Raw genomic sequence first — 22914 nt, forward strand, 5'->3', positions numbered from 1 at the left:
CTTAAGAGTTCTTATCTGTTACCCCAACTGGACGTATTATCTAGATGTTCTGGGGCCAAAGACGTTTCACGTGAGCGGGTAGCTAATATCAGGGAAGAGAGCCTAAAAAACTTCAAGGGTTGTGTTAGGGTTGTTAAATATACAAGAACAGTAAATCTTAATTGTTTATACAGTAACGTTAGAAGTGTCGTCAATAAAATGAGCGAATTCGAACTGCTGGTTAAAACAAGTAACGCGGACATAATAGGGCTTACAGAGACGTGGTGCCACCCGGAAATTGGGGATGATGAGTTTCAGTACGGCTTGTATAATGTATTTAGGAAGGATAGAGTAGATAGAAGGGGTGGTGGGGTAATGCTTCTTATCAGAAGCAGCCTGAGTGCGACGATAGCTTTCCCGGATTCAGACATTTCGCATGCTAGTATAGAGTCTGTATGGTGTGAGATAGTTGGAAACAAAGGTACAATGCGAGTAGGAGTAATCTACAGACCAGGTGATTGTGAAGACTATGACAAAAGCCTCTACATGCAAATGGAATGGGCAAGTAAGCGTCAATGCCTTATTATGGGTGATTTCAATTTGCCTCTAATTGATTGGAGCAAATGGGAAGGAAACTCGACATGGGGAACAAAATTTTTAAATCAACTAGATGACTGTTATTTGTATCAACATGTCAGGGAAAGTACTAGAGAAAAGAATATCCTAGACCTCATCATCACACATGAATCAGATGACATAACAGCGCTGACAGTAGAGGAACCAGTAGCAGGAAGTGATCATGGAGTTCTACGGTGGATGATGACGAGAGAGGTAGCAGAAGTAAAAGGCAAAGGAATGGGTTTTAATTTCAGAAAAGGAAATTATGATGCCTTAAGGTACTACATGGCCTCTATTAACTGGGTAGATATCGCGCAGAGAATGAATACAATTGAACTGTGGTACGCTTTTAAAACATTAATCACAAAAGGCAAAGGAATGGGTTTTAATTTCAGAAAAGGAAATTACGATGCCTTAAGGTACTACATGGCCTCTATTAACTGGGTAGATATCGCGCAGAGAATGAATACAATTGAACTGTGGTACGCTTTTAAAACATTAATCACAGATGCCTTGAATGCGTATATACCATTAAAAAAATACTCCACGAGAAGGGTTCCAAGTTGGATGAATAGTGAAGTTGCCACATTACTTGAGCAGAAAAAGGTGGCATGGAAACGTTACAGAGCAATAAAAAGTACTGAAGCCTATAACAGCTACAAGGTGATGTGTAATAGAGCCACAGAAAAGGTTCGACAGGCAAAGGCAGTTTATGAGAAATCACTAGCAAACAGAGCAAAGAGGGGGGGATAAAGAATTCTTCACATATATAAATGCCAAGAAGAGCAGGACAAACCAGATCGGACCTTTACGTAAGGGAAAGGGGATAGTAATAAATACACCAGCTGCCGTTGCAGATGAACTCAACAGTTATTTTGCATCGATATTTACAAATGAAAAGCCTTTTGTGGCAATGGGAAATTGTGGGAGCGAAGTTAAAAAATATGTAATTAATGATATTGAAATTTCGCAAGATTATTTAATGAAAAAACTTTCAAGCCTACAGACCAGTAAGGCTCCTGGAGTTGATGGAATATACCCTATAATCTTAAGAGAGGCGGCAAGCGAGTGCATTGAACCACTGAGGCTAATTATGCGAGCATCACTAGACTCTGGGGAGATTCCCTTGGATTGGAAAAGTGCAAATGTATCTCCCATACATAAGGGTGGCTCTAAAAGTGAAGTGGGAAATTATCGACCTGTCAGTCTGACTTCAGTAGTAGGGAAAATCATGGAGGCAATGATCAAGGGTGGAATTCAGGATCATTTGGATCGAATTGAAATTCTCAAGGATACTCAGCATGGTTTTGTAAAGGGAAAATCATGTTTAACAAACCTGGTTCGCTATTTCGAAAGGGTCACTCACGAGCTGGATTTAGGGAATAATTTCAACATTGTTTATTTAGATTTCAGCAAAGCTTTTGACTCAGTCCCACATGAGCGGTTGCTTTATAAGCTGGAACAGGTTGGAATCACTGGGAAAATCCTTAGATGGATAGAAGGATGGCTTCAGGGCAGGAGGCAGAGGGTTGTGATAAATGGCTATTCCTCAGATTGGGTTGATGTAAGAAGTGGGGTTCCCCAAGGATCAGTATTAGGACCACTGTTGTTTTTAATTTTCATAAACGACATTGATGAAGGGATAGAGGGCGTTTTGTCTAAATTTGCAGATGATGTTAAAATTGGTAGAGTAGTTAATGATCACTGTCAAGCTGAGCTTCTTCAGAGAGACCTAGATAAACTTCAAGAATGGTCAGAAAATTGGCAGCTGTGCTTTAATCCAACAAAGTGTAAGGTATTACACCTGGGAAACAGTAATCCCAAAATAACTTATTCACTTGGTGGAGTTCAACTAAACCCAGTACTGGAGGAAAGGGACTTGGGTGTTACGATACGGTTAGACATGAAATTCTCTGAGCATTGTAAACAGGTTGCAAGAAAGGCCCATGGTGTCCTATCGATGATCTATCGAACTTTTGCAAGTAGAGATAGGGACGTGATAATCCCATTATATAAGGCTTATGTTAGACCACACTTGGAATACTGTGTTCAAGTATGGAGACCGCACCTAAAGAAAGACATCGAGCTTCTTGAAAGGGTGCAAAGAAGGGTAACTCGCTTGGTGAGATCGGCAAAAGGGCGTCCTTATGAAGAAAGACTTCGAATATGTGGGTTGCAGAGTTTGGAAACTAGACACCTTAGAGGAGATTTTATTGAGTTGTTTAAGGCTCTGAGAGGCATCAGTAAAATGAATGAGGACAAAATTTTCAAGATTATAAATGATGCTAGAACTAGGGGACATAAATTCAAGTTACGGGGGGAAATGTTTAGATTGGACTGCAGGAAGTTTTATTTTAGCCAGCGAGTTATAAATTACTGGAATAAGTTGCCTTCATGGGTGGTGGAGGCCGACAGTTTGGGGAAATTCAAAGGTCATCTGGATAGTACTTTCGGGTAAGGGAAGCGCATAGGATGACAGGATTAATTTCCTTTTTATTTATTTTTTATTTCATTTTATTATTTTTATTTATTTATTAATTATTATTATTTATTTATTTATTTAATTTTTGTTTTTATCATTGTTTTGTTTGGATTTTTTTTTTTTTTTGGCTGGTGCAGCATAAGCCATAGGCTTTCTTGCACCATACGGCCGTTACTAATACTAATACTAATACTATAAGCTTGCTTTCTTGCATCATTTTTTTTTTTTTTTTTTTTTTTTTTTTATGAAAACCCCAAACACGAGAGGTATTAGAACCTATAGTACTTAGTGCCATGCTTGGGTTTGAGGTTGAGAAGATGAAAGTAGATATTTGTTGACATTAGACTTGAACTTCTGTAGACTGTAATTTTCAGGAAATACGTATGATGGAAGGTTGCTCCAGAAAACAGTAGTCGAATGAATAAACGAGAAAGATGAAAAGTTGATTCTGTGAATTTGAAGTTGGACAGGAAATGGATGTTGGCGGCACATGTTCGGACTGTTTTGAAAGAGAGAATGGGAATTATAGAAGCCAATTCAGAAGAACAGTGCCCATGGAAGTATCTGTAGAAAAGGCATACAGCAGAAACAGTATGTCTATGAGACAGTGAGTGGGGAGAGACTGTTAAAAAGGAGTCATTAATTAACCTAACTGCCCTCTTCTGAAAGGAATCTAGAAGCATGAGAGAGATTTTGGGGGCACGGCCCAGATGTGGGAACAATATTCCATGGTAGGGTGGATTTCTGGTTTGTACAGAGTGAACAGCTCTTTGGAAAAAAATTAATGCTGAGAATGAAAGGCAAAACCAAGTTTTTTTAGATGCAGAGGAAGCAATAATTGTAATATGCTTGTGCCAAGAGAGATTAGAAATCAGGATAATCCCCAAAAGAAATATATCATTTTCCTAGAAATCGGAGTGTCACCAAAGATAAGCATAGGAGCGGAATAATCCTTTTTGCGAGATATAAGACAAGACTGAGTTTTAGAAGAATTGAAATCAACTAAGTAGTCTTTGCCCCACTGGAGAATTACCTGGAGATTGGCATTGGTAGCGGAATTGGTAGCGGATATTTGAGAAGTTGAAGCTGATTGAGCAGGGCAAGGTTTCCCAAAATGGAAAGTGGAATGCAATGTGCTATCATCGGCAAAACTATGGATAGGAATTCCAGTCAATGGAAGAAGCTCATTAATATTCAAGAGGAAAAGAGTGGGGGAAAGAACTGAACCTTGGGGTACACCAGCATTATTGAAGAAGTTAGAAGACAGAGAGCCATCTACCATCACCCTCAGTAAGCGAACAGAGACAAAACTGGATAACCAATTACAAAAAACAGTTGACAAACCATAAGATGGAAGCTTATTTAGAAGACCTTTAGAAGACCAAACACGATCGAAAGCCTATGAAATGTCAACAGCAACTGCTTGTGTTTCACCAAACTTTTCCATTGGATTTGTCCATAAATGAGTAACATAAGTCAGAATATCACCAGTGCATCAATACTGATGGAATCCAAACTGGCGATCGTTGATCAGACAGAAGGTTTCTAGGTAGTTTACAAGTTGGCAGTTAAATGATTTCTCCATTACTTTAGAAAGAGTAGAAGTAATTGCAATGGGACGATAATTAGATTTGAGGGATTTGTCACCCTTTTAAAGAACTGGCTGGATATGAGCAAATTTCCAAGAAGAACGAAAAACACCTTTGGAATAACAAAGTGAAAAAAGGCGGCAAAGAACAGGAGTAAGTTCAAGAGCACAGGTTTTGAGAACAAGTGCAGAAATACTATCAGGACCTGGAGCTTACTTTGCATTGAGATTCATCAGAGATCCTTCAGATAGAAGACCACAGAAGACATGGAATGGAGATAATTATGAGAGCTTCCTTGGACTCAGGGGAGGTACCCATAGACTGGAAATGTGCAAATGTGACCCAAATTCACAAAGGAGGATCAAAGGCTGCCACAAGTAATTATAGACCTGTGAGCTTAACTTCTGCTCCAGGAAAATTAATGGAGGCACTGGTTAAAGAAGCACTGCAGGATCATTTAGACAGGACTTCAGTTATAGCTCGGACACAGCATGGTTTTGTTAAGGGGAAGTCTTGCCTGACCAATTTGATTGGATACTATGATGCAGTCACAAAAGAACTGGATGCAGGGAATAACTCTGATATTATATACTTGGATCTTAGAAAGGCTTTTGATACTGTTGCACATGGAAGACTGCTACACAAATTGGAGCAGTGTGACATTGGAGGCAAATTGCTGCTATGGATAAAGGGGTGGTTGAGGGGGAGAAGACAGAGAGTGGTAATCAATGGACACTGCTCATCGTGGACTAATGTTATTAGTGGAGTCCCTCAGGGCTCAGTGTTGGGTCCATTATTGTTTTCTGTATTTATAAATGATATTGATGATGGTATATCAAGCTTAATCTCCAAGTTTGCAGACGATACAAAGGTTGGCAGGGTTGTCGAGGACACTACTGACACTATGCTGCTGCAACAGGATCTGGAAAGGTTGAGCAGATGGGCTCAGAGGTGGCAAATGAAGTTTAACATTGACAAATGTAAAGTACTACAAATGGGAAACAGCAACCCCAGAGCAACGTATCAACTCTGTGGTACTACACTGACAGTGGTAGAGAATGAAAGGGACTTGGGGGTGGTTGTGCAGGCAGATATGAAGTTCTCTGAACAGTGCAGACGGGCTGCAAGAGTAGGTCATGGAGTATTGTCAATGATATATAGGAATTTTTCCAGCAGGGATAAGGAGGTGATTATTCCCTTGAATAAGGCAATTGTCAGGCCACACCTAGAGTACTGTATACAGGTCTGGAGGCCTCATTTCAAGAAGGATGTAGAGCTGCTGGAACGAGTACAGAGAAGGGCAACAAGATTAGTGAATGGAACAAAGGGGTGCTCTTACGAAGAAAGGCTTAAGTTTTGCAAATTACAGTGTCTGGAGACTAGGCACCAGCGAGGTGATCTGATAGAGGTGAATAAAGCCTTGAATGGTTTGAGCATGCTCAATGCTGATGGGATTCTTCCTCTAGCTCAGAATAATCACCTGAGAGGGCATAAATTCAAAGACAGATGTAGACAGACAGATAAATTCAAAGATAGATTCAAAGACAGATGTAGGATAGACGTGCGGAAATTTGCCTTTAGCCAGCAGGTGGTTGGTTGGTGGAACAGACTTCCATCCCTTGTAGTGGAGGTTGATAGCCTAAATAAGTTTAAGGCTCAGCTGGACAGGTATTTTGAATGAACAGAGGGGTGAAGTGGAAGTGGGGTTTTTTTTTTTTTTTTTTGGCTGATGCTGCATAAGCTTGCTTTCTTGCATCAAATGCCTCTACTAATGCTAATGTTTGGGAATGGTGGGAAATGTTTTACCAAGATCATCATTAATATGTGAATTAGAATAAAAATGGGATGCTAGCAGGGCAGCTTTATTCTCAGCTGAAGTGACAACAGAACCATCAAGTTTTGACTGAGGTGGGAGCAGAGATGGGCAAAAGTTGTGGCCAATAGCTTTGGCCAGAGACCAGAATGCTCGGCTATCCTTACGGCAAGAAGCAGGTTTTATACTCTTAGAGGCGCCTCCGTAACCAGGTAGGCAGGAGCGGCAGTGCACAGCACATGCTTCTTGATTAGACCAGGGTTCGAGCCTGTGACCACCGAATATGGAGGATGCGGAAAGGTCAGGGAATAACCACCACACATCCCCAGAGTAATATGGCCTTAGTTGCTAATACTCCTAAGAACCAAATATCAAATACTCTTAGACTGTTCAAAATGTAGTTTGACTGATAAATAACTGCTTTACAATTGTTGCGAGCTTTAGTGTAGGCAGAAAATGAAACTGAAGTTTTGGAAAACCAAAGTTTAGATAAAGAATGAGATTTTAAAGTGTACTGTTGAATAAAGGATTCCATTTCTACAAGAATAATTTCACTGACACGATCTGGGCAAAAGTTGACATCAGAAGTTTTAAAACAGTAATCCAACCAAGGAAAAGAAGAAAAGAAATCTAGCAGATCATCCCATTTTCATTCTTGTAATGCCAAACAATACAAGGTTGGGGATAGCCATGAGATGAAGGTTCCATTGGAGAAGTGACAATCACCAAGTTGTGATCTGAGGTGCCTAAAGGACCACTCACTTCGAACGTATACTTAGAAGGGTTGTTCATGAGAAAAAAGATCAAGCGTGTTGGCTGTATGGTTAGGATTGTCCAGTATCCTTGTAGGTAAAGGAACAATCTGTGCAAGTTGATTAGTAATTGCGAAAGCCTCAGATTCTCGACCAGCTGGGTCGGTGTGACTAGAAAACGGAAGCCAGCTGGAGTTGTAAACATTAAATTCACCAAGGACAATTACCTCACTGTTAGGAAAGTTAGAGTGGAGAAAGTCAAGTTGCAAAGAAAAGAACTGGGAGTCTGAAACGCTGATGGAACTGATATTCGGGTGATATTCAAGTCAAGTGGCCCTAATTTCAGTGAAGTCTAGACAGTCTGTGACAGCCAAATTCTCTGCCTGCACCTTCACGATGGTGGGACTATTAGCATCACACCACATGGAGTAATGCCGCCCCTCTGTGTTACCAGGCAATACTAGTATTTCACAAATACTAGGTGGTAGATGACTCTCATGAACTGGTGAAATACCACCACTTTGTTTATCGGAGGCTTTAAGTGTTGTTGTTATTTGGTTTTTAGGAGCATTAGCAACTAAGGCCATATATTTATCAGGTTTTAGATGACTTTCATCAACCGGTGAAATACCACTACTTTACTTATTGGAGGCTTGAAGTGGTGAAACCCATGTTTAGTCTCTAGAGCAAAGTTTCCGGCATCCCCCTCTCCCCATACTTCTCCTTCAACCCATTCACGGTACTAAGTACTATAGGTTTTGATACCTTTACGTGTTTTGGGTTTTCATAAAAAAAAAAAAAAAAAAATATTGCTCCAAGGATATGCGGTGGTCATTCCCTGACCTTTCCGCATCCTCCGTATTTGGTGGTCATGGGCTCGAACCCCGGTCTAATCAAGAAGCGTGTGCTGTGCACTGTGGCTACTGTCCACCTGGCAACGGAGGCGCCTTTAAGTGGTGAAACCCATGTTTAGTCTCCAGAGCTAAGTTCTGGTCAACCCTTCCCTATCACTTCCATCATGCAGTATGACTGATGACTTTTGAGCTTATGATGGGGAAGGTTTGACCAGAACTTAGCTCTGGAGATTAAACACGAGATCCAATCTTTCTTACATTTCGAGGGTACAGCTCTAAATACATGGAGTTCAGAGGCCGGCCTCTGAACACCATGTATTTAGTACACCGGACCTAACCTACTGGTAATTCTCTAGGAGGCTTCTGGATCAGCTAGTGTATAATCTTACTACCTCTACTCTGCCAGATAGTGACTGGAGGGAGTCTGAATAGTGTGTATATATGGGGGGACATTGTCGAGGCCACGTTATGTTAAAGATCTGGGTATATTCTTACCATGTGTACGACATATCCAAAAATTTCATTACTTCATACAGCATGTCCTCCCCCACTTTTTCTTACTATTGATACACCATGAATTGTCAAACTAATAGAGTAAGCTAATCTGTTAAAAGATCTAAACCTCCCAAACACTTCCTAGTTCATTTCACAAATACTGAGATTCTGTCAGAAAAATAATTTTTCTGACAGAATGTCAGTTATCAGTTGATTAAACTACTGCTCATCTCATTTGCCCAAATTATTCACTGTATGATTCCTTCTGTCTCAAAGGTAGTACTTGTGCATATGTCTGTTCCGATATTCCATGTCAGAGACTTGGTAATTTGGAATCTCCTCTTTTCGATCTTCTCTGGCTTAAAATCTCTCTACCTCATTGTGTCAAATTCATCTGTTGTGTCTACCATTCTCCCAAATCCACTAATCACTTGGAGCTATTTGACTTCCTCTGTTTGCAACTTGACTTTCTCCAAGTCCAACTTTCCTAACAGTGAGGTAATTTTCCTTGGTAATTTTAATGTTCACAACTCCAACTGGCTTCCATTTTCTAGTCACACCGACCCAGCTGGTCGAGATGCTGAGGCTTTTGCAATTACTAAATGACCTTGCATAGATTGTTCATTTTTCTACAAGAATACCGTACAATCCTGACCATGCAGGCAACACGCTTGATCTTTTTTGCACAAACAACCCTTCTAAGTACATGGTCGAAGTGAGTGGTCCTTTAGGCACCTCAGATCACAACTTGGTGATTGTCTCTTCTCCAATGGAGCCTTCATCTCATGGCTATTCCCAACTTCATATTGTTTGGCATTATGAAAATGCAAAATTGGATGACCTGCAAGATTTCTTTTCTTCTTTTCATTGGTCGGATTACTGTTTCAAAACTTCTGATATCAACGTTTGCTAAGATCGTGTCAGTGAAATTATTCATGTAGGAATGGAATCCTTTGTTCCACACTCCACTTTAAAATTTCGTCCATTATCTAAACCTTTGTTTTCCAATAAATGTGCTAAGGCTGTTCAAGAGAAGAACGTTGCATATCGTAATTGGCTTGTTTCCAAATCTTCAGTTTCATTTTCTAACTACACCAAAGGTTGCAACAATTCTAAAGCAGTTATTAATCAGTCCAAACTAGAATTTGAACAGGCTAAGAGTAGAAAGCTTGCTTCTTGCCCTAATGGTAGCCTAGCATTCTGGTCTCTTGCCAAAGCTATTGGCCGCAACTTTTGCCCATCTCTGCTCCCACTTAGGTCAAAACCAGTTGGTTCTGTTGTCACTTCAGCCAACGATAAAGCTGACCTTCTAGCATCCCATTTTCCTTCCAGCTCCTGTATTAATGATATTGGTAAAACACCTCCCACCAATCCCAACACGCTCCATTCAATGCCTCCTGTGGTCTTCCATCAAAAGGATGTCAGAAGGATTTTGATGAATCTTGATGCTAAGAAAGCTCAAGGTCCCGATGGTATTTCTCCACTTGTTGTCAAAACCAGTGCTCCAAAACTTAATCATGTTCTTTGCCGCCTTCTGCTTGGAAATTTGCTCATATCCAGCCAGTTCCTAAAAAGGGTGACAAATCCCTCCCATCCAAATATCATCTGATTACAAATACTTCTACTCTTTCTAAAGTAATGGAGAAATCAATTAACTCTTAAACTACCTAGAAACCTTCTGTCTGATCAATGATCGCCAGTATGGATTCTGGTCCATACACTGGTGATATTGGTTGGTGGAACAGACTTCCATCCCTTGTAGTGGAGGTTGATAGCCTAAATAAGTTTAAGGCTCAGCTGGACAGGTATTTTGAACGAACAGAGGGGTGAAGTGGAAGTGGGTTTTTTTTTTTTTTTTTTGGCTGATGCTGCATAAGCTTGCTTTCTTGCATCAAATGCCTCTACTAATGCTAATGCTAATGCTAATATTCTGGGTTATGTTATCCATTTATGGACAAATTCAATGGCAAAGTTCGGGGAAACACAAGCAGTTGCTCTTGACATCTCAAAGGTTTTGATCGTGTTTGGCATAAAGGTCTCCTAAACAAGCTTCCATCTTACGGTATGCCAAATGTTTTTTGTAATTGGTTATCCAGTTTTCTCTGTGATCGCTCACTGAGGGTGATGGTTGATGGCTCTCTGTCTTCTAACTTCTCCCCTAATGCTGGTGTTCCCCAAGGTTCAGTTCTTTCTCCCAATCTTTTCCTCTTGTATATTAATGACCTTCTTCCATTGACTGGAAATCCTATCCATAGCTTTGCCGATGGTAGCACATCGCATTCCACTTTTCATTTTGAGAAACCTTTAGAATAGAATAGAATAGAATAGAATCTTTAATTGCAGCAATGAAGCTGCAATTAAAGCAGCAATGAAGCTGATTGAGCCCTGCTCAATCAGCTTCAACTTCTCAAATATCCGCTATCAATTCCTTAAATGCCGATCTCCAGGCAATTCTCCAGCGGGGCAAAGAAAACGTAGTTGATTTCAACCCTTCTAAAACTCAGTCTTGTCTTATATCTCGCAAAAAGGATTCTTCTGCTCCTATGCTTATCTTTAGTGACACCCCGATTTCTAGGCAAAATGATATATCTCTTTTGGGGATTACCCTGACTTCCAATCTCTATTGGCACAAGCACATTACAAATATTTCTTCCTCTGCATCTAGAAAACTTGGTTTTCTCTTTCGCTCTGGCATTACTTTTCTTCCAGACAGCTGTTCACTCTGTACAAATCGCAAATCCGCCCTACCATGGAATATTGTTCCGACATCTGGGACAGTGCCGCCAAAACCTCTCTCAGGCTTCTAGATTCCATTCAGAAGAGGGCAGTTAGGTTAATTAATGACTCCTTTCTAACAGTCTCCACTTGCTGTCTCCTAGATGTACTGTTTCTGCTACGTGCCTTTTCTACAGATACTTCCATGGGCACTGTTCTTTTGAATTGGCTTCTATAATTCCCGCTCTCTCTTTCCAAACGGTCCGAACACATGCCGCCAAGCCAACATCCATTTACTGCCCAACTTCAAACTCACAGAACCAACTTTTCATCTTTCTCGTTTATTCATTCAACTACCGTTTTCTGGAACAACCTTCGTATGTATTTCCTGAAAATTACAGTCTACAGAAGTTCAAGTCTAATGTCAACAAATATCTTCTTTCGTCTTCTCAACATGCCACCTAAGCATGGTACTAAGTACTATAGGTTCTAATACCTTTCGTGTTTGGGGGTTTCATAAAAAAAAAAGAAAAAAAAGAATTCCTCATGTTTGATTGTAGATGCAAAATATTCATTCAGTTTGTCAACTACCTCAGCATGGTAATCAACAATCAAACCATCGATGTCAAGTCGACTAATCTGATTCATCTCCTTCCTTTTAGAGTTTACAAACGTAAGGAAGTCTTTGCTATTCCTATTTTCATCCTTTGCTAAAGATTGCTCATAATCTGCCTTCGCTTGCCTAACCTCCATTGTGACTTGATTACAGACTAGTTTACATCTACCAGTCTTCTGCATCTCCTGATAATTTATATGTATCCCATGCACTTTATTTCTCTGTGACGAATCTCATTAGTTCATCTGACATCCATTTACACCTAAACCTTGAACAGTATTTCACAGTCGGGACAAAAAGCCTAGTAGTTTCCAAGATTACTTCCTTGAATGCATCCCATTTAGAATTTGCTGTTGGTAATATCATCACTTGGTCCCATTGTATAGAATTTAAAATCTGTCTGAGATAAAATGTGATTACCAAGCTAGAGGAAATGCCATTGACTGCACTTCCCCTCAGATTTTATCACTTGTTCATTGAGAACTAATAATAAAATCTCACTGGAAGCATGTAGACACTATATGTAAAGAATTCAAAACATTTCTGATATTTGTTTCACGACACCTATGATATAAAAACTTCAATGAAATTGCCCCAACATGTGTCATTAAGTAGTTTCCACTAATGTATTACTGTCTTTACTGCAGCCTCTGCTGATGAGTTAATTATAATAACAGGCATGAAACTAAAGTTTATACATGCAGGGTTGGCTTAAGGCAGTGTAAAGCTCTTAAGTTAAGTTAATTTAATGCTGAAGCCCAACTTCAAACTGCCCAACTAAGGGGGCTTAGAGGGGAACAGGTATCCTGTGTGTTATCAGACACTCAGCCTAAAACACTGATGGATCCAATATCTCTCTATTACAGAAGATTTAGGAGAAGTCCGGTTGGCCTGCCTCCCTAAAATCCACTCATGCACACCTTCTCGATGGTAAGTCCTGTTACGTCACTTAGGTGGCAACGAACGTGTAGAGTGGTTCTCTTCAAGACGCCTGGTCAGCGTGAAGAGGAAAAGACCAAACCCTCCAGCAATGAGAGCACAACAATACAAATGGCCCTCAGTCCCCAGCAGCTTTCACTCTCCCTCTTACGGCAGCGAGAGGATCAGAGTGGAAGCAGAGGGTGCTAAGAATCTCTGGGTACGACCAGGCTGCCATGCACGGAAATTTAACCTGGCATGTTATAACGTACGATCACTCATCGGTGAAGACAGGATATTAGAGCTGGAAAAGGAATTAGAAAATGTGAATTGGAATATCATTGGTTTGGCTGAAACAAGAAGAAGAAATGAATCACTTATAAGTTTATCAAGTGGAAATCTCCTGTACACTAATGGAAACAGTGAAAGGAGTGAAGGTGGAGTTGGGTTTCTGGTCCATAAAGATTTTAAAAACAACATTTTGGAATTCAAAAGTACATCACCAAGGGTGTCAAGACTAATACTCAAGATTTCTAAGAGGTACAAGCTAAAGATTATAATGATTTATGCACCAACATCGAGCCATGATGATGAAGAGGTTGAAGAAATGTACACTGAAATTGAGAGTCTTCTAGATGAGCAGAAAACCCACTACACTATTATTATGGGGGACTTCAATGCTAAGGTTGGAAAAAGGCAAAACAGCGCAGAAAGAGGAACTATAGGAAATTTTGGAATTGGTGAAAGAAATGAAAGAGGTGAAAGACTTGTGGAATTTGCAGAATCTCAAGGAATGTCAGTAATGAACACTTTTTTCAAGAAAAGGGTGAACAGAAAGTGGACATGGAAGAGTCCAAATGGATTAACAACTAATGAAATCGACTTCATCCTCACTAACAGAAGATATATTGTGAATGATGTTACCATCCTGAATAAGGTAAATGTTGGAAGTGATCACAGAATGGTAAGATGTACACTTGATATAGATGTAGGAAAGGAAAGGAAAAAACTGACTCGAGTAAATAATACAAAGGTCTTTGAAATAACAGAGGGGGAGAAAAAGCAGTATGTACTGGAACTTAAGAACAAGTTTGAGCTTCTGCAGACTGCTCAGGACCAAGATATCGACGAGGAATATTACAACTTTCTGGAAGTGATAAAGCCCAAGAAACCTATAGGGAAAAAGAAATCCAAAGTAGAAAAAATTAGTCAAGAAACACTTGTCGTGATGAATCGAAGACGACAAATGAAGAGCAAGAAAAACACTGTGACAGGGAGAAAATTGAGTATACTGAGTTATGCAAAGCCATTAGAAAGAGACTCAGAGAGGACATACGAAGATTTAACACAAGAAAAGTAGAACAAGCATTAAGGGGAAAACAAAGGATTTAAATCAGCAGCCATGAGCAGTAACAGAGAAAGAAAATGATACTGAAACTGAAGAATAGCGATGGTGTACTTATAAACAGCAGAGAAGGCATAATTCAAATAGCAGAAGACTACTATAGAGAATTATACAAGGAGCGAGGGAATGATGCCAGCAGTGGGGAAGATGGATTGCAAAGTAGCAACACATACGACATACCCGATATTCTTCCTGATGAGGTAGAACATGCATTGAATAAAATGAAGAATCAGAAAGCCCCGAGGGAAGATGAGGTTACTGTAGAGTTGTTAAAATTGGAGGAAGAGACATAACACAAAAACTGGCAAGGCTCTTCACAAAGTGCATTAGAAAATGTGACGCCTAAGCAGTGGAATAATGCAATCATAGTTTTGCTGCATAAGAAAGAAGATAAATCAGAAATTGGAAATTATAGACCAATTAGCTTGTTATCCCATATCTACAAGTTGTTCACAAGGGTCATTACTAACAGATTAGAAAGAATACTTGATGAGAATCAACCGAAAGAGCAAGCTGGCTTTAGGACAGGATTCTCAACTATGGATCACCTTCACGTAATATCACAGCTAATGGAGAAAGCAAATGAATATAAAACACCATTATGCCTGGCATTTGTGGATTATGAAAAGGCATTTGACTCTATACAGCATAAGGCAATGTTTCAGGCACTGGAAAGACAAGGTATAGATACTCCATATATTATGATTTTGAAGAAAATATATGAGAGTGCTACATCCTTTATTAGACTAGACAAAGACAGTAGCAAATTTAAAATCGAGAAAGGAGTTTGACAAGGAGACACAATATCTCCGAAGCTGTTTACTGCTGCCCTTGAGGTAGCTTTCAGAAGATTAGACTGGTCGCAGAAAGGAGTCAATGTGAACGGAGAGTACCTAAACCATTTACGATTTGCAGATGACATCGTGGTCATAAGCCACGATCCCAAAGAATTAGAGCAAAATCTTAATCAGTTATGCACAGTTAGTAAGGATTTTGGACTAAAGATGAATATGGCTAAAACAAAAGTAATGATGAACAAGTATGCCACGGAAAGGGAAATAATGATTGAAGGAGCAGTAATTGAAAAGGTGGAGTCATATACTTATCTGGGACAAGTTATTAGCTGGAATAATGATAAATGGCTGGAAGTCAAGAGAAGAATAAATTTTGGATGGATAGCATTCAGGAAATATAGTCACATACTGAAGAGCAATATCCCAGTTTGTCTGAAACGTAAAATAATGAATCAATGTATACTCCCCACCATGACTTATGGAAGTGAAACTTGGGCACTCACCAAAAGAATGGAAGAGAAGCTAAGAACTACACAGCGAAGAATGGAACGAATTATATTGGGAATCAGACTGTTAGATAAGAAGAGAAACACATGGATTAGGCAGCAAACTCAAGTAAAGGACATTCTTATCAAAACTAAAGAACTAAAATGGTCTTGGGCAGGACACATAGCTCGAAGACATGATGACAGATGGACTAAGAAAATAACAGAATGGTACCCAAGAGGAGCTAGAAGAAAACCTGGAAGACAAAGGCAGAGATGGATAGATGAAATTCATGAGTTTTTGAGTAGTAAATGGATGGCCAGTGCTCAAAACAGAAAGAACTGGAAAGTTGCTGGAGAGGCCTTCATCCTGCAGTGGATTGAAAATGGCTGATGATGATGATGATGAATGCTGAAGCATATAAGTTAACAAGTGAACAAGTATTGTTCACTGGTTAACTTACATGCCCACAAACATGTATTGATAGGATTTTTTTTTTTTTTTGATTCACAACTAAACTAATTTTTATTGCTTACAATTCAAAATTACAAGAGTACCTTTTATGATTATTATTATTAGCCATATGGTGCAAGGAAACCTGAAGCTTATGCTGCACCAGCCAAAAAAAAAATTCCCGAGTTACCCTGAGAGAGAGAGTCAGAAGTAGAAAGGAATCACCAAGAAAGAGAAGAATGATGATATCCAGCTCAGGACCCTAAGTGTGCCCAAGCACATACTCACCAGATGTGAGCCCCTGAGGTTTATTGCTTTGTTAACCCTTTATTAAATCCTCCATTGATATGAATCCTTAATATTTATTATAGAAAATCTTGACTGCTTTAACGAAACACATGGATTAGGCAGCAAACTCAAGTAAAGGACATTCTTATCAAAACTAAAGAACTAAAATGGTCTTGGGCAGGACACATAGCTCGAAGACATGAATATTTTTGATGTAGTCCTTATTAACTGTGAAATAAACTGATTTTCATTCTTTCTGAATTAAGTTGTTTTTCTTTTATATTTAAATTCACAAAAATATTAATTCCATTAATTCTGTTAAAATGTGTGTAAAATGGCAAATTAAAATTTAATTGGATTAATTATGAATCAAATGTCAGCTGGTGCTGACATTTCTGCTGTGTTTGTAAAGAGTGGATGACATAAGAATGCTGATTTTGACACATTCATTTCATAACACTCATTATTACAAACCTTGTTATTAAACAGTGAGAGGCCGACCGGGCTAGCCGAGTGGGTAAAGTACCTGCCCGGCAACCCCAAGGTCGCGGGTTCGATTCCCACCTCGGGCTTGGATCAAAGTACTGCAAAAACCTTGGGAGGTGCAATATGGCCACAGAAGCCGATGCGCCAACAACTATCAAAAAAAAAAAAAAAAAAAACAGTGAGAGAAATGGGTCACTTGAAGTTTGTATTAGCAAGATTTTCATGTATATAAAGGACTACGGCTATGCAGATTTTAGTATTGGTGACTGATTTGCAACTCTTGTTGTAAATCAGCAATACTAAAATCCAGATCTAACTGTTATTTCAATTTCTGCTTCTTGCTTACATTGCTTACAATTTTTAACATGGGTGTATATTATATTTGCCATGACTACAAATTAGCAGAATTAAATTACATACTTACTTTAAATGTTCTCTTTACAAGGTTATCAAGAAGATCCCACTTTGCCTTTCCACTCACAGAAACTGAACCAATAAGAATTTCTGGTGGTGGCTACACAAAATACATAACTGACTAATTCATTAATTATTCATTATTCATTTGTTCATTAATTTATGAAAAGGTATTTAAAAAACATTTCTTTCTGTTTATTTATTAATTGAAATAGGGCATAAAAGTTCAAAATCATTTATTGCCATGACAGTAACATTGGTATTAAACAGGCAAAAGATGAGTATGAGCAATCATTAGCAAAAAGAGTGAAAACTGAATGCAAAGGGTTCTACTGCTCCTATACATTAGATAAGCTCCTTTCCTATGACTTTTCCATTTTGGAAAAGTTTTAGGAAACTCAGTGAGAGACAATATGTACTTTGCAACAATCCTTCAAATGAAATACCATTAGCACAATGAAAGATGAGTAACAAGGAATCAAACTGCTGTAAATTAAAGGGCACATCAATATCAAAGAAGCTTGAGTATAGGAAAAACTAATGAAGTCAAGCAAAGGGAGAATGGAATCAATCCTGACATACTAAAAAAAAGGGTGAATGTGAGTGCACTGAATCATCCAAAATAAAGTCAAAGAGATCACTGAATTTGGTGGAGGGCCAGATTTTGGAGTCAGTGGTAAAGATTGCCATACAAGATCATTTTGATAGGAATGGCATCATTAGGATCACAGAATGTTTTTGTGAAGAAAAAGTCTTACTTACTTGAATAATCTAATGACAAAGTTATAAAACTGAATAGATGTCAACTTTTGACTTTCAAAAATGTGAAGATCAGGCATTTGTAAGCGGGAAGACAATTCAAGTTTTTTGGGGCAGAACGGGTGAAAACCAGAAAGTTATTTGCAAAAAAAGCAGGAGTGGTTTCCAAATAACAGGAGGAAAATGGGAGATTTTTTGGAAAAAGCAAGAGATATTTTAAAGTTCATACTGCACTAGAAATTAAAGTTCACTGGAAAAATACACATACTGAAATACAACTATAGATTGCTTGCCACAACACTATGCTTGTAAAGAATAAATTACTTAACAATTTTCTGTCTGAATGTACTTAATATAATTATACACAAAATTACAATTCACAATACAAATTATATATATAGGCAACCCTCGTATCACACAGTACTTCTAACACAGTTTGAGATTTGCTTCAAATCTCGAATAACACGGCATTTTTGAGCTTTTGTGCCGGGAAAACCCTGCTATTATGTTAGATGTAATTTTTAATGATTCCATTCCTTTTTGTGAATCCCTGCTGTTGACATGCTAGTGAGTTGCTACTTCATTATCCCTGATCCCAACGTAGCTTCGGATTTAGCAGAAAAAATGCCAAATGAATATTTAGAAGGAAAATGAAACATCTGACAGAACAGAGTCAGAAATAGATGAGGATTATATCTCAGCCACAATGAAACCTGTAGTATAATTACAGAGTCTGTATATACTACTATACACTTTGATAACTGTGGATTCTGGTAAGGTTAAGGTGAACATATTGTGCAAAAAGGATAGGTGGAATAGGACCAGGATATGTCTGCCGGGGGAAAAGGTTCATGACATTGTACAGCAGATATCATCCTTTAAGGGCAAAAAAGCTGATATTGTTGTAAACGTTGGCACTAATGATATTAAGAGTAGGAAACCGATGAAATTACTTAACAAGTACAGGTCAATTTTGAAAAAAAGCCATCAGTTATGGTTGAATTTGAAAGTGTCTCCAATTCTGCCCAGACACGATAGGAGGGAATATATGATGAGAGCCTTGTCGATCAATTCAGCCCTGGAGAGATTGTGCAAGGCTCAAGGGGTAGAATTTTTCTCAGCCTGGTCTGTGCTTACTAACAGGAGAGACTGCTTCTAAAGGGATGGGACCAACTTAAACAGAAAGGGTGCAAGAATATTTGCTGATGCTATCGAGACAGCATTAGATGGGTCAGAAAACTGCTAGCTTGGGGGAATACATGGACTAATGGGTTAACAGTAACCGCTGGAAGATGTGAAAGTGATTCTTGCACTGTTTCTGTTGGATTGAGTGGCAGCCTGGAAAACAAGGTTCAGGGGATTCCAGAGACTGCTGGAAGTCATTGTAGAACAAGTAAATACATGGGCTGTGTTAGGGCAGCTAAGAATAGGAACAGGTGCATGTGTACTTGATTGTACACCAATTCTAGAAGTTTAGTAAATAAATTTGATGAATTTGAGGTGTTGGTCAAAACATCAAAGGCAGATATTGTTGGGATAACAGAGATGTGGTGTCACACAGATATAAGGAATGCAGAACTGGAATTTGAGGAGTACAATCTGTACAGGAAGGATAGATAGTATAGGAATGGAAGGGGGGGTTATGCTATTGGTTAAAAAACACATAAAATCCAAGGAAGTACAGCCAGTCGATATGGCTGATCAGTGCAGTGTAAGTCAGTTTGGTGTGACATAAGCACTGGGAAAGCAAAATTGAGAGTAGGAGTGTGCTATAGGCCTAATGACTCTGATGAGTATAATAAACAACTGTACAGAGAAATAGAGTATGCCAGTAAATCAGAGAGTCTTATAATGGGTGATTTTAATTTCCCAGATAGTGACTGGAATTTGTGGGTCGGTCACTTACACACACTAGCAATGCTTTTGTGGATTTATTGGATGATTGTTTTCTACAGCAGCATGTTCGGGAGGCAACTAGAGGGAGTAATACTCTTGATCTGATTATCAGTGGTGATTCTTCATGCATTAAGAATCTGCACATAAAGGAACCACTAGGTGGCAGTGATCACAATGTGCTGAAGTGGGATTTACTCAAAGAGGTAACTACCATCAGGAGTAAAGGAAAGGGTTTTTGTTTTGGTAAAGGTGACTACGGTGGTCTGAGACAGTATTTAAATTCTATACGGTGGGACCAACTGATGAAGTTACCAACAACAAATTGAAAATGGGAAACATTCAAAGTAATAATCTTGGAAGATACTAGGCTTTCCATAGCAACTAAGAAATATGGTTCAAGATTGAGGCCTAAATGGATGTCAGATGAACTAATTAGACATTATTATTATTGTTGCTCCTATATTATTTCTCCCTGATTGAGGGATTCCACTCCATGACGGGTACTGCTACCAAGTACATAGAGTGGTTGTAATGTCTGGTGTTACTGTTGGTCGTGGAACTCTCTGACTATCCTACAGGTGTTCAGGATTGTGACTTTCTGGAATTCCTTGTAGGTGTTCTCTGGGAGACCTATTGTTGCTAGGCTGCTATCTAGGGTCTTTGGCACCATACCCGTGGTTGGCACAATAATCAGGATGGTCGTCACTTCTTGCATATGCCACAGCTTCTTGACCTCATGTCTCAGGTTTGTGTACTTCCTAATTTTTACCTCATGGGTTTTCTGGACATTGCTAGTGTTGGGCACTGCTATGTCAATCAGGTAGATAGCCTTTTCCATCTTGTCCTCAAGGGTTATGTCCAGTCTGTTGTGTGGGACGGTCTTATTCGTTATTATGGTGTGGTCCCAGTACAGCTTGTGGGTTGGGGTCTCTAGTACTGCCTGGAGGTCGTACTTGTAGTATGGTACACTTTCTTTGGTCAACTGGTATTTCCTCACTAGCTTCTGATGTACTGTCCTGGTTGTGTCTATGAGTGTACTCAGTCTGGGTGATCACCTTGCACCCCGCAGTGATGTGTTGGATCGTTGCTGATGCCAGGAGGAATTGTTGACATTTATCATCTGACATTCTGGGCTCCTTTGCGATGTATTTTCTATAATTTCTGGATGGCCAGGTAATCAATGATCCTCATGTTGTACAGCTGTGAAAAGATGGCAAAATTATCGACTAAGAGGTCATGTTTTATAGTTGGAGGAAGTTGTTCATTCACTTTCAGAAGAAATAACTTTGACAGCAGAAACCGTGACACTCAGAACTGATCCTTGAGGAATTCCCACTTTTTTCGGAAAAATGGCAGATAGAGTGTGTTTTTAAATTTCAAATCTTTAAGACACGTCATGTGCTTTTTTTTTTTTAAATCAAAGAAAGTCAACACCTGGGGTTCATGTTTCAGATCACTGCGAATGGATGTTTCCAGTCAGATTAAATGATCAAATGTTGAGTTATTCATTCAGAAGACACATTAGGTACTAGAAAGGAGATAATTAGCTTCTAAATACCACAAAGGTGAGAGCTGACCATTCTTTCCAGGATCTTGCATAAGTAAACAAGTAGTCAGCACAATGGAACAGTAACTGCTCAGAAATTTAAGATCCTTTCCTGGTATTGGGAAAGCAAACAAATAGCATTACACCAGAAGTCTGGACACTGCTCTTCAAGATAGATTCTGTTGTAGAGACAGAGCAAGACACTACATATCTTGAAGAAATCTGTTTAATGATCTCATAATGAATGTCATCTGGCCCAGCAGCACATGCCTGTGTGCTGCTGGGCCAGATGGCATCCATTGTGATGTGAGAGTGCCATTGTGATCAGATGTGAGAGTGCCATTGTGATCAGATGTGAGAGTGCCACTTTCAGTTCCAACTGTGGAAAATGTTAGTTGGAGGCCTCACAGCCATTTGAATATAACTTCACTTTCTGATTTTTCAGATTTCTGTTTGACGGCCAGAAATTCTTAGGGTAAGATGTTTCAGCAAATGCCTTACCAAATGTGATGATGGAATTGGGGATTAATGGCACAAAGGCTGCTAGGGACAAATTTTCCTAATATTATAATGTGGATAATGTGGAAAATTATGCACACAAAAGGACTACTGTTGAAATAAAATTGCATCCACTGACGGACAGTTAAATATGAGATTACTGAAATAAAGTAATAAAGTCTATTTTTATTATACTCATTTTTATTTGTATAAAAATGAGTATAATAAAAATAGACAATCATACAGGAAAAGGAGGGGGGGGGTAAAACACAAAATATATAACTGAATAAAAGTGATAAAATAAATAAATACAAACACACAGTAAGTAGCTTTTAAGGCAATGAGCCTATTTGTCAACTTGATGTTCACAACACCATGTTTTTTTTTTTTAATTACTCAAGAACAGCTGAAGCCTAACAGAGGAGCAGTATAACAATAAAAATACATATCTATTTACAAACAATAAATAAATGGGATATAATACAGCATATACAATGGAATATCATATATTACAGGCGATTTGCATTTAGGCAAAGCTGGGATGACAGAGATTTGTGTATTTCTTACACCTTTGTTATTACATTTTCTTGTTTGATCATAATTTATAGTTTGCTCTGAGTGAATTACATTATTATGATTATCCATTTTTTTATAATTTTTTTTTTGTATTAATTATTAGTATTATGTATATATTTTATTTTCTTTATTTATCAAAATATTTATAGTTAATATATTCATATTTTTATATATTTATTTATTTAATCATCTATTATTCTCATTTTCTATTTACTTGATTATAGAACCTTTATAATTCTTTTTTTATATTGGTATCTTCAGCTAGGATATCAATGTTGGATTCATTTAGCAATCTTGCAGTTCTATTGAAATAGTTGAATTTAAGATTATCTGTTCTGAATGGCTCTAGTGCCAGCAGATTGTGTCTTCTCAAAGCTCTTGGAGGAGGGCAGCTGAAATTCATTAGGTAGAGGAGATCGGGGGCATCCAGCTTTATAGCCACGAGATGTATCAGGAATTTGCAGTTTGCTACGGCCCTTCTT

General features: G+C 38.7%; 1 protein-coding gene across 1 annotated transcript in view; it reads right to left on the bottom strand.

The window, feature by feature from the left end:
- The window catches only part of LOC150075004 (uncharacterized), a 1344778-nt gene that overhangs the window by 345267 nt on the left and 976597 nt on the right, over positions 1 to 22914 (bottom strand). Inside the window, exon 25 of the mRNA XM_090389033.1 lies at positions 17168 to 17257. Coding sequence (XP_090245159.1) covers positions 17168 to 17257 — 90 coding nt within the window. The remainder of the gene's footprint in view (positions 1 to 17167; positions 17258 to 22914) is intronic.

This window comes from Mastigoproctus giganteus, chromosome 14 (genome assembly GCF_048544385.1).
Source record: "Mastigoproctus giganteus isolate SK-2022 chromosome 14, ASM4854438v1, whole genome shotgun sequence".
Lineage (NCBI taxonomy): Eukaryota > Metazoa > Arthropoda > Arachnida > Uropygi > Thelyphonidae > Mastigoproctus > Mastigoproctus giganteus.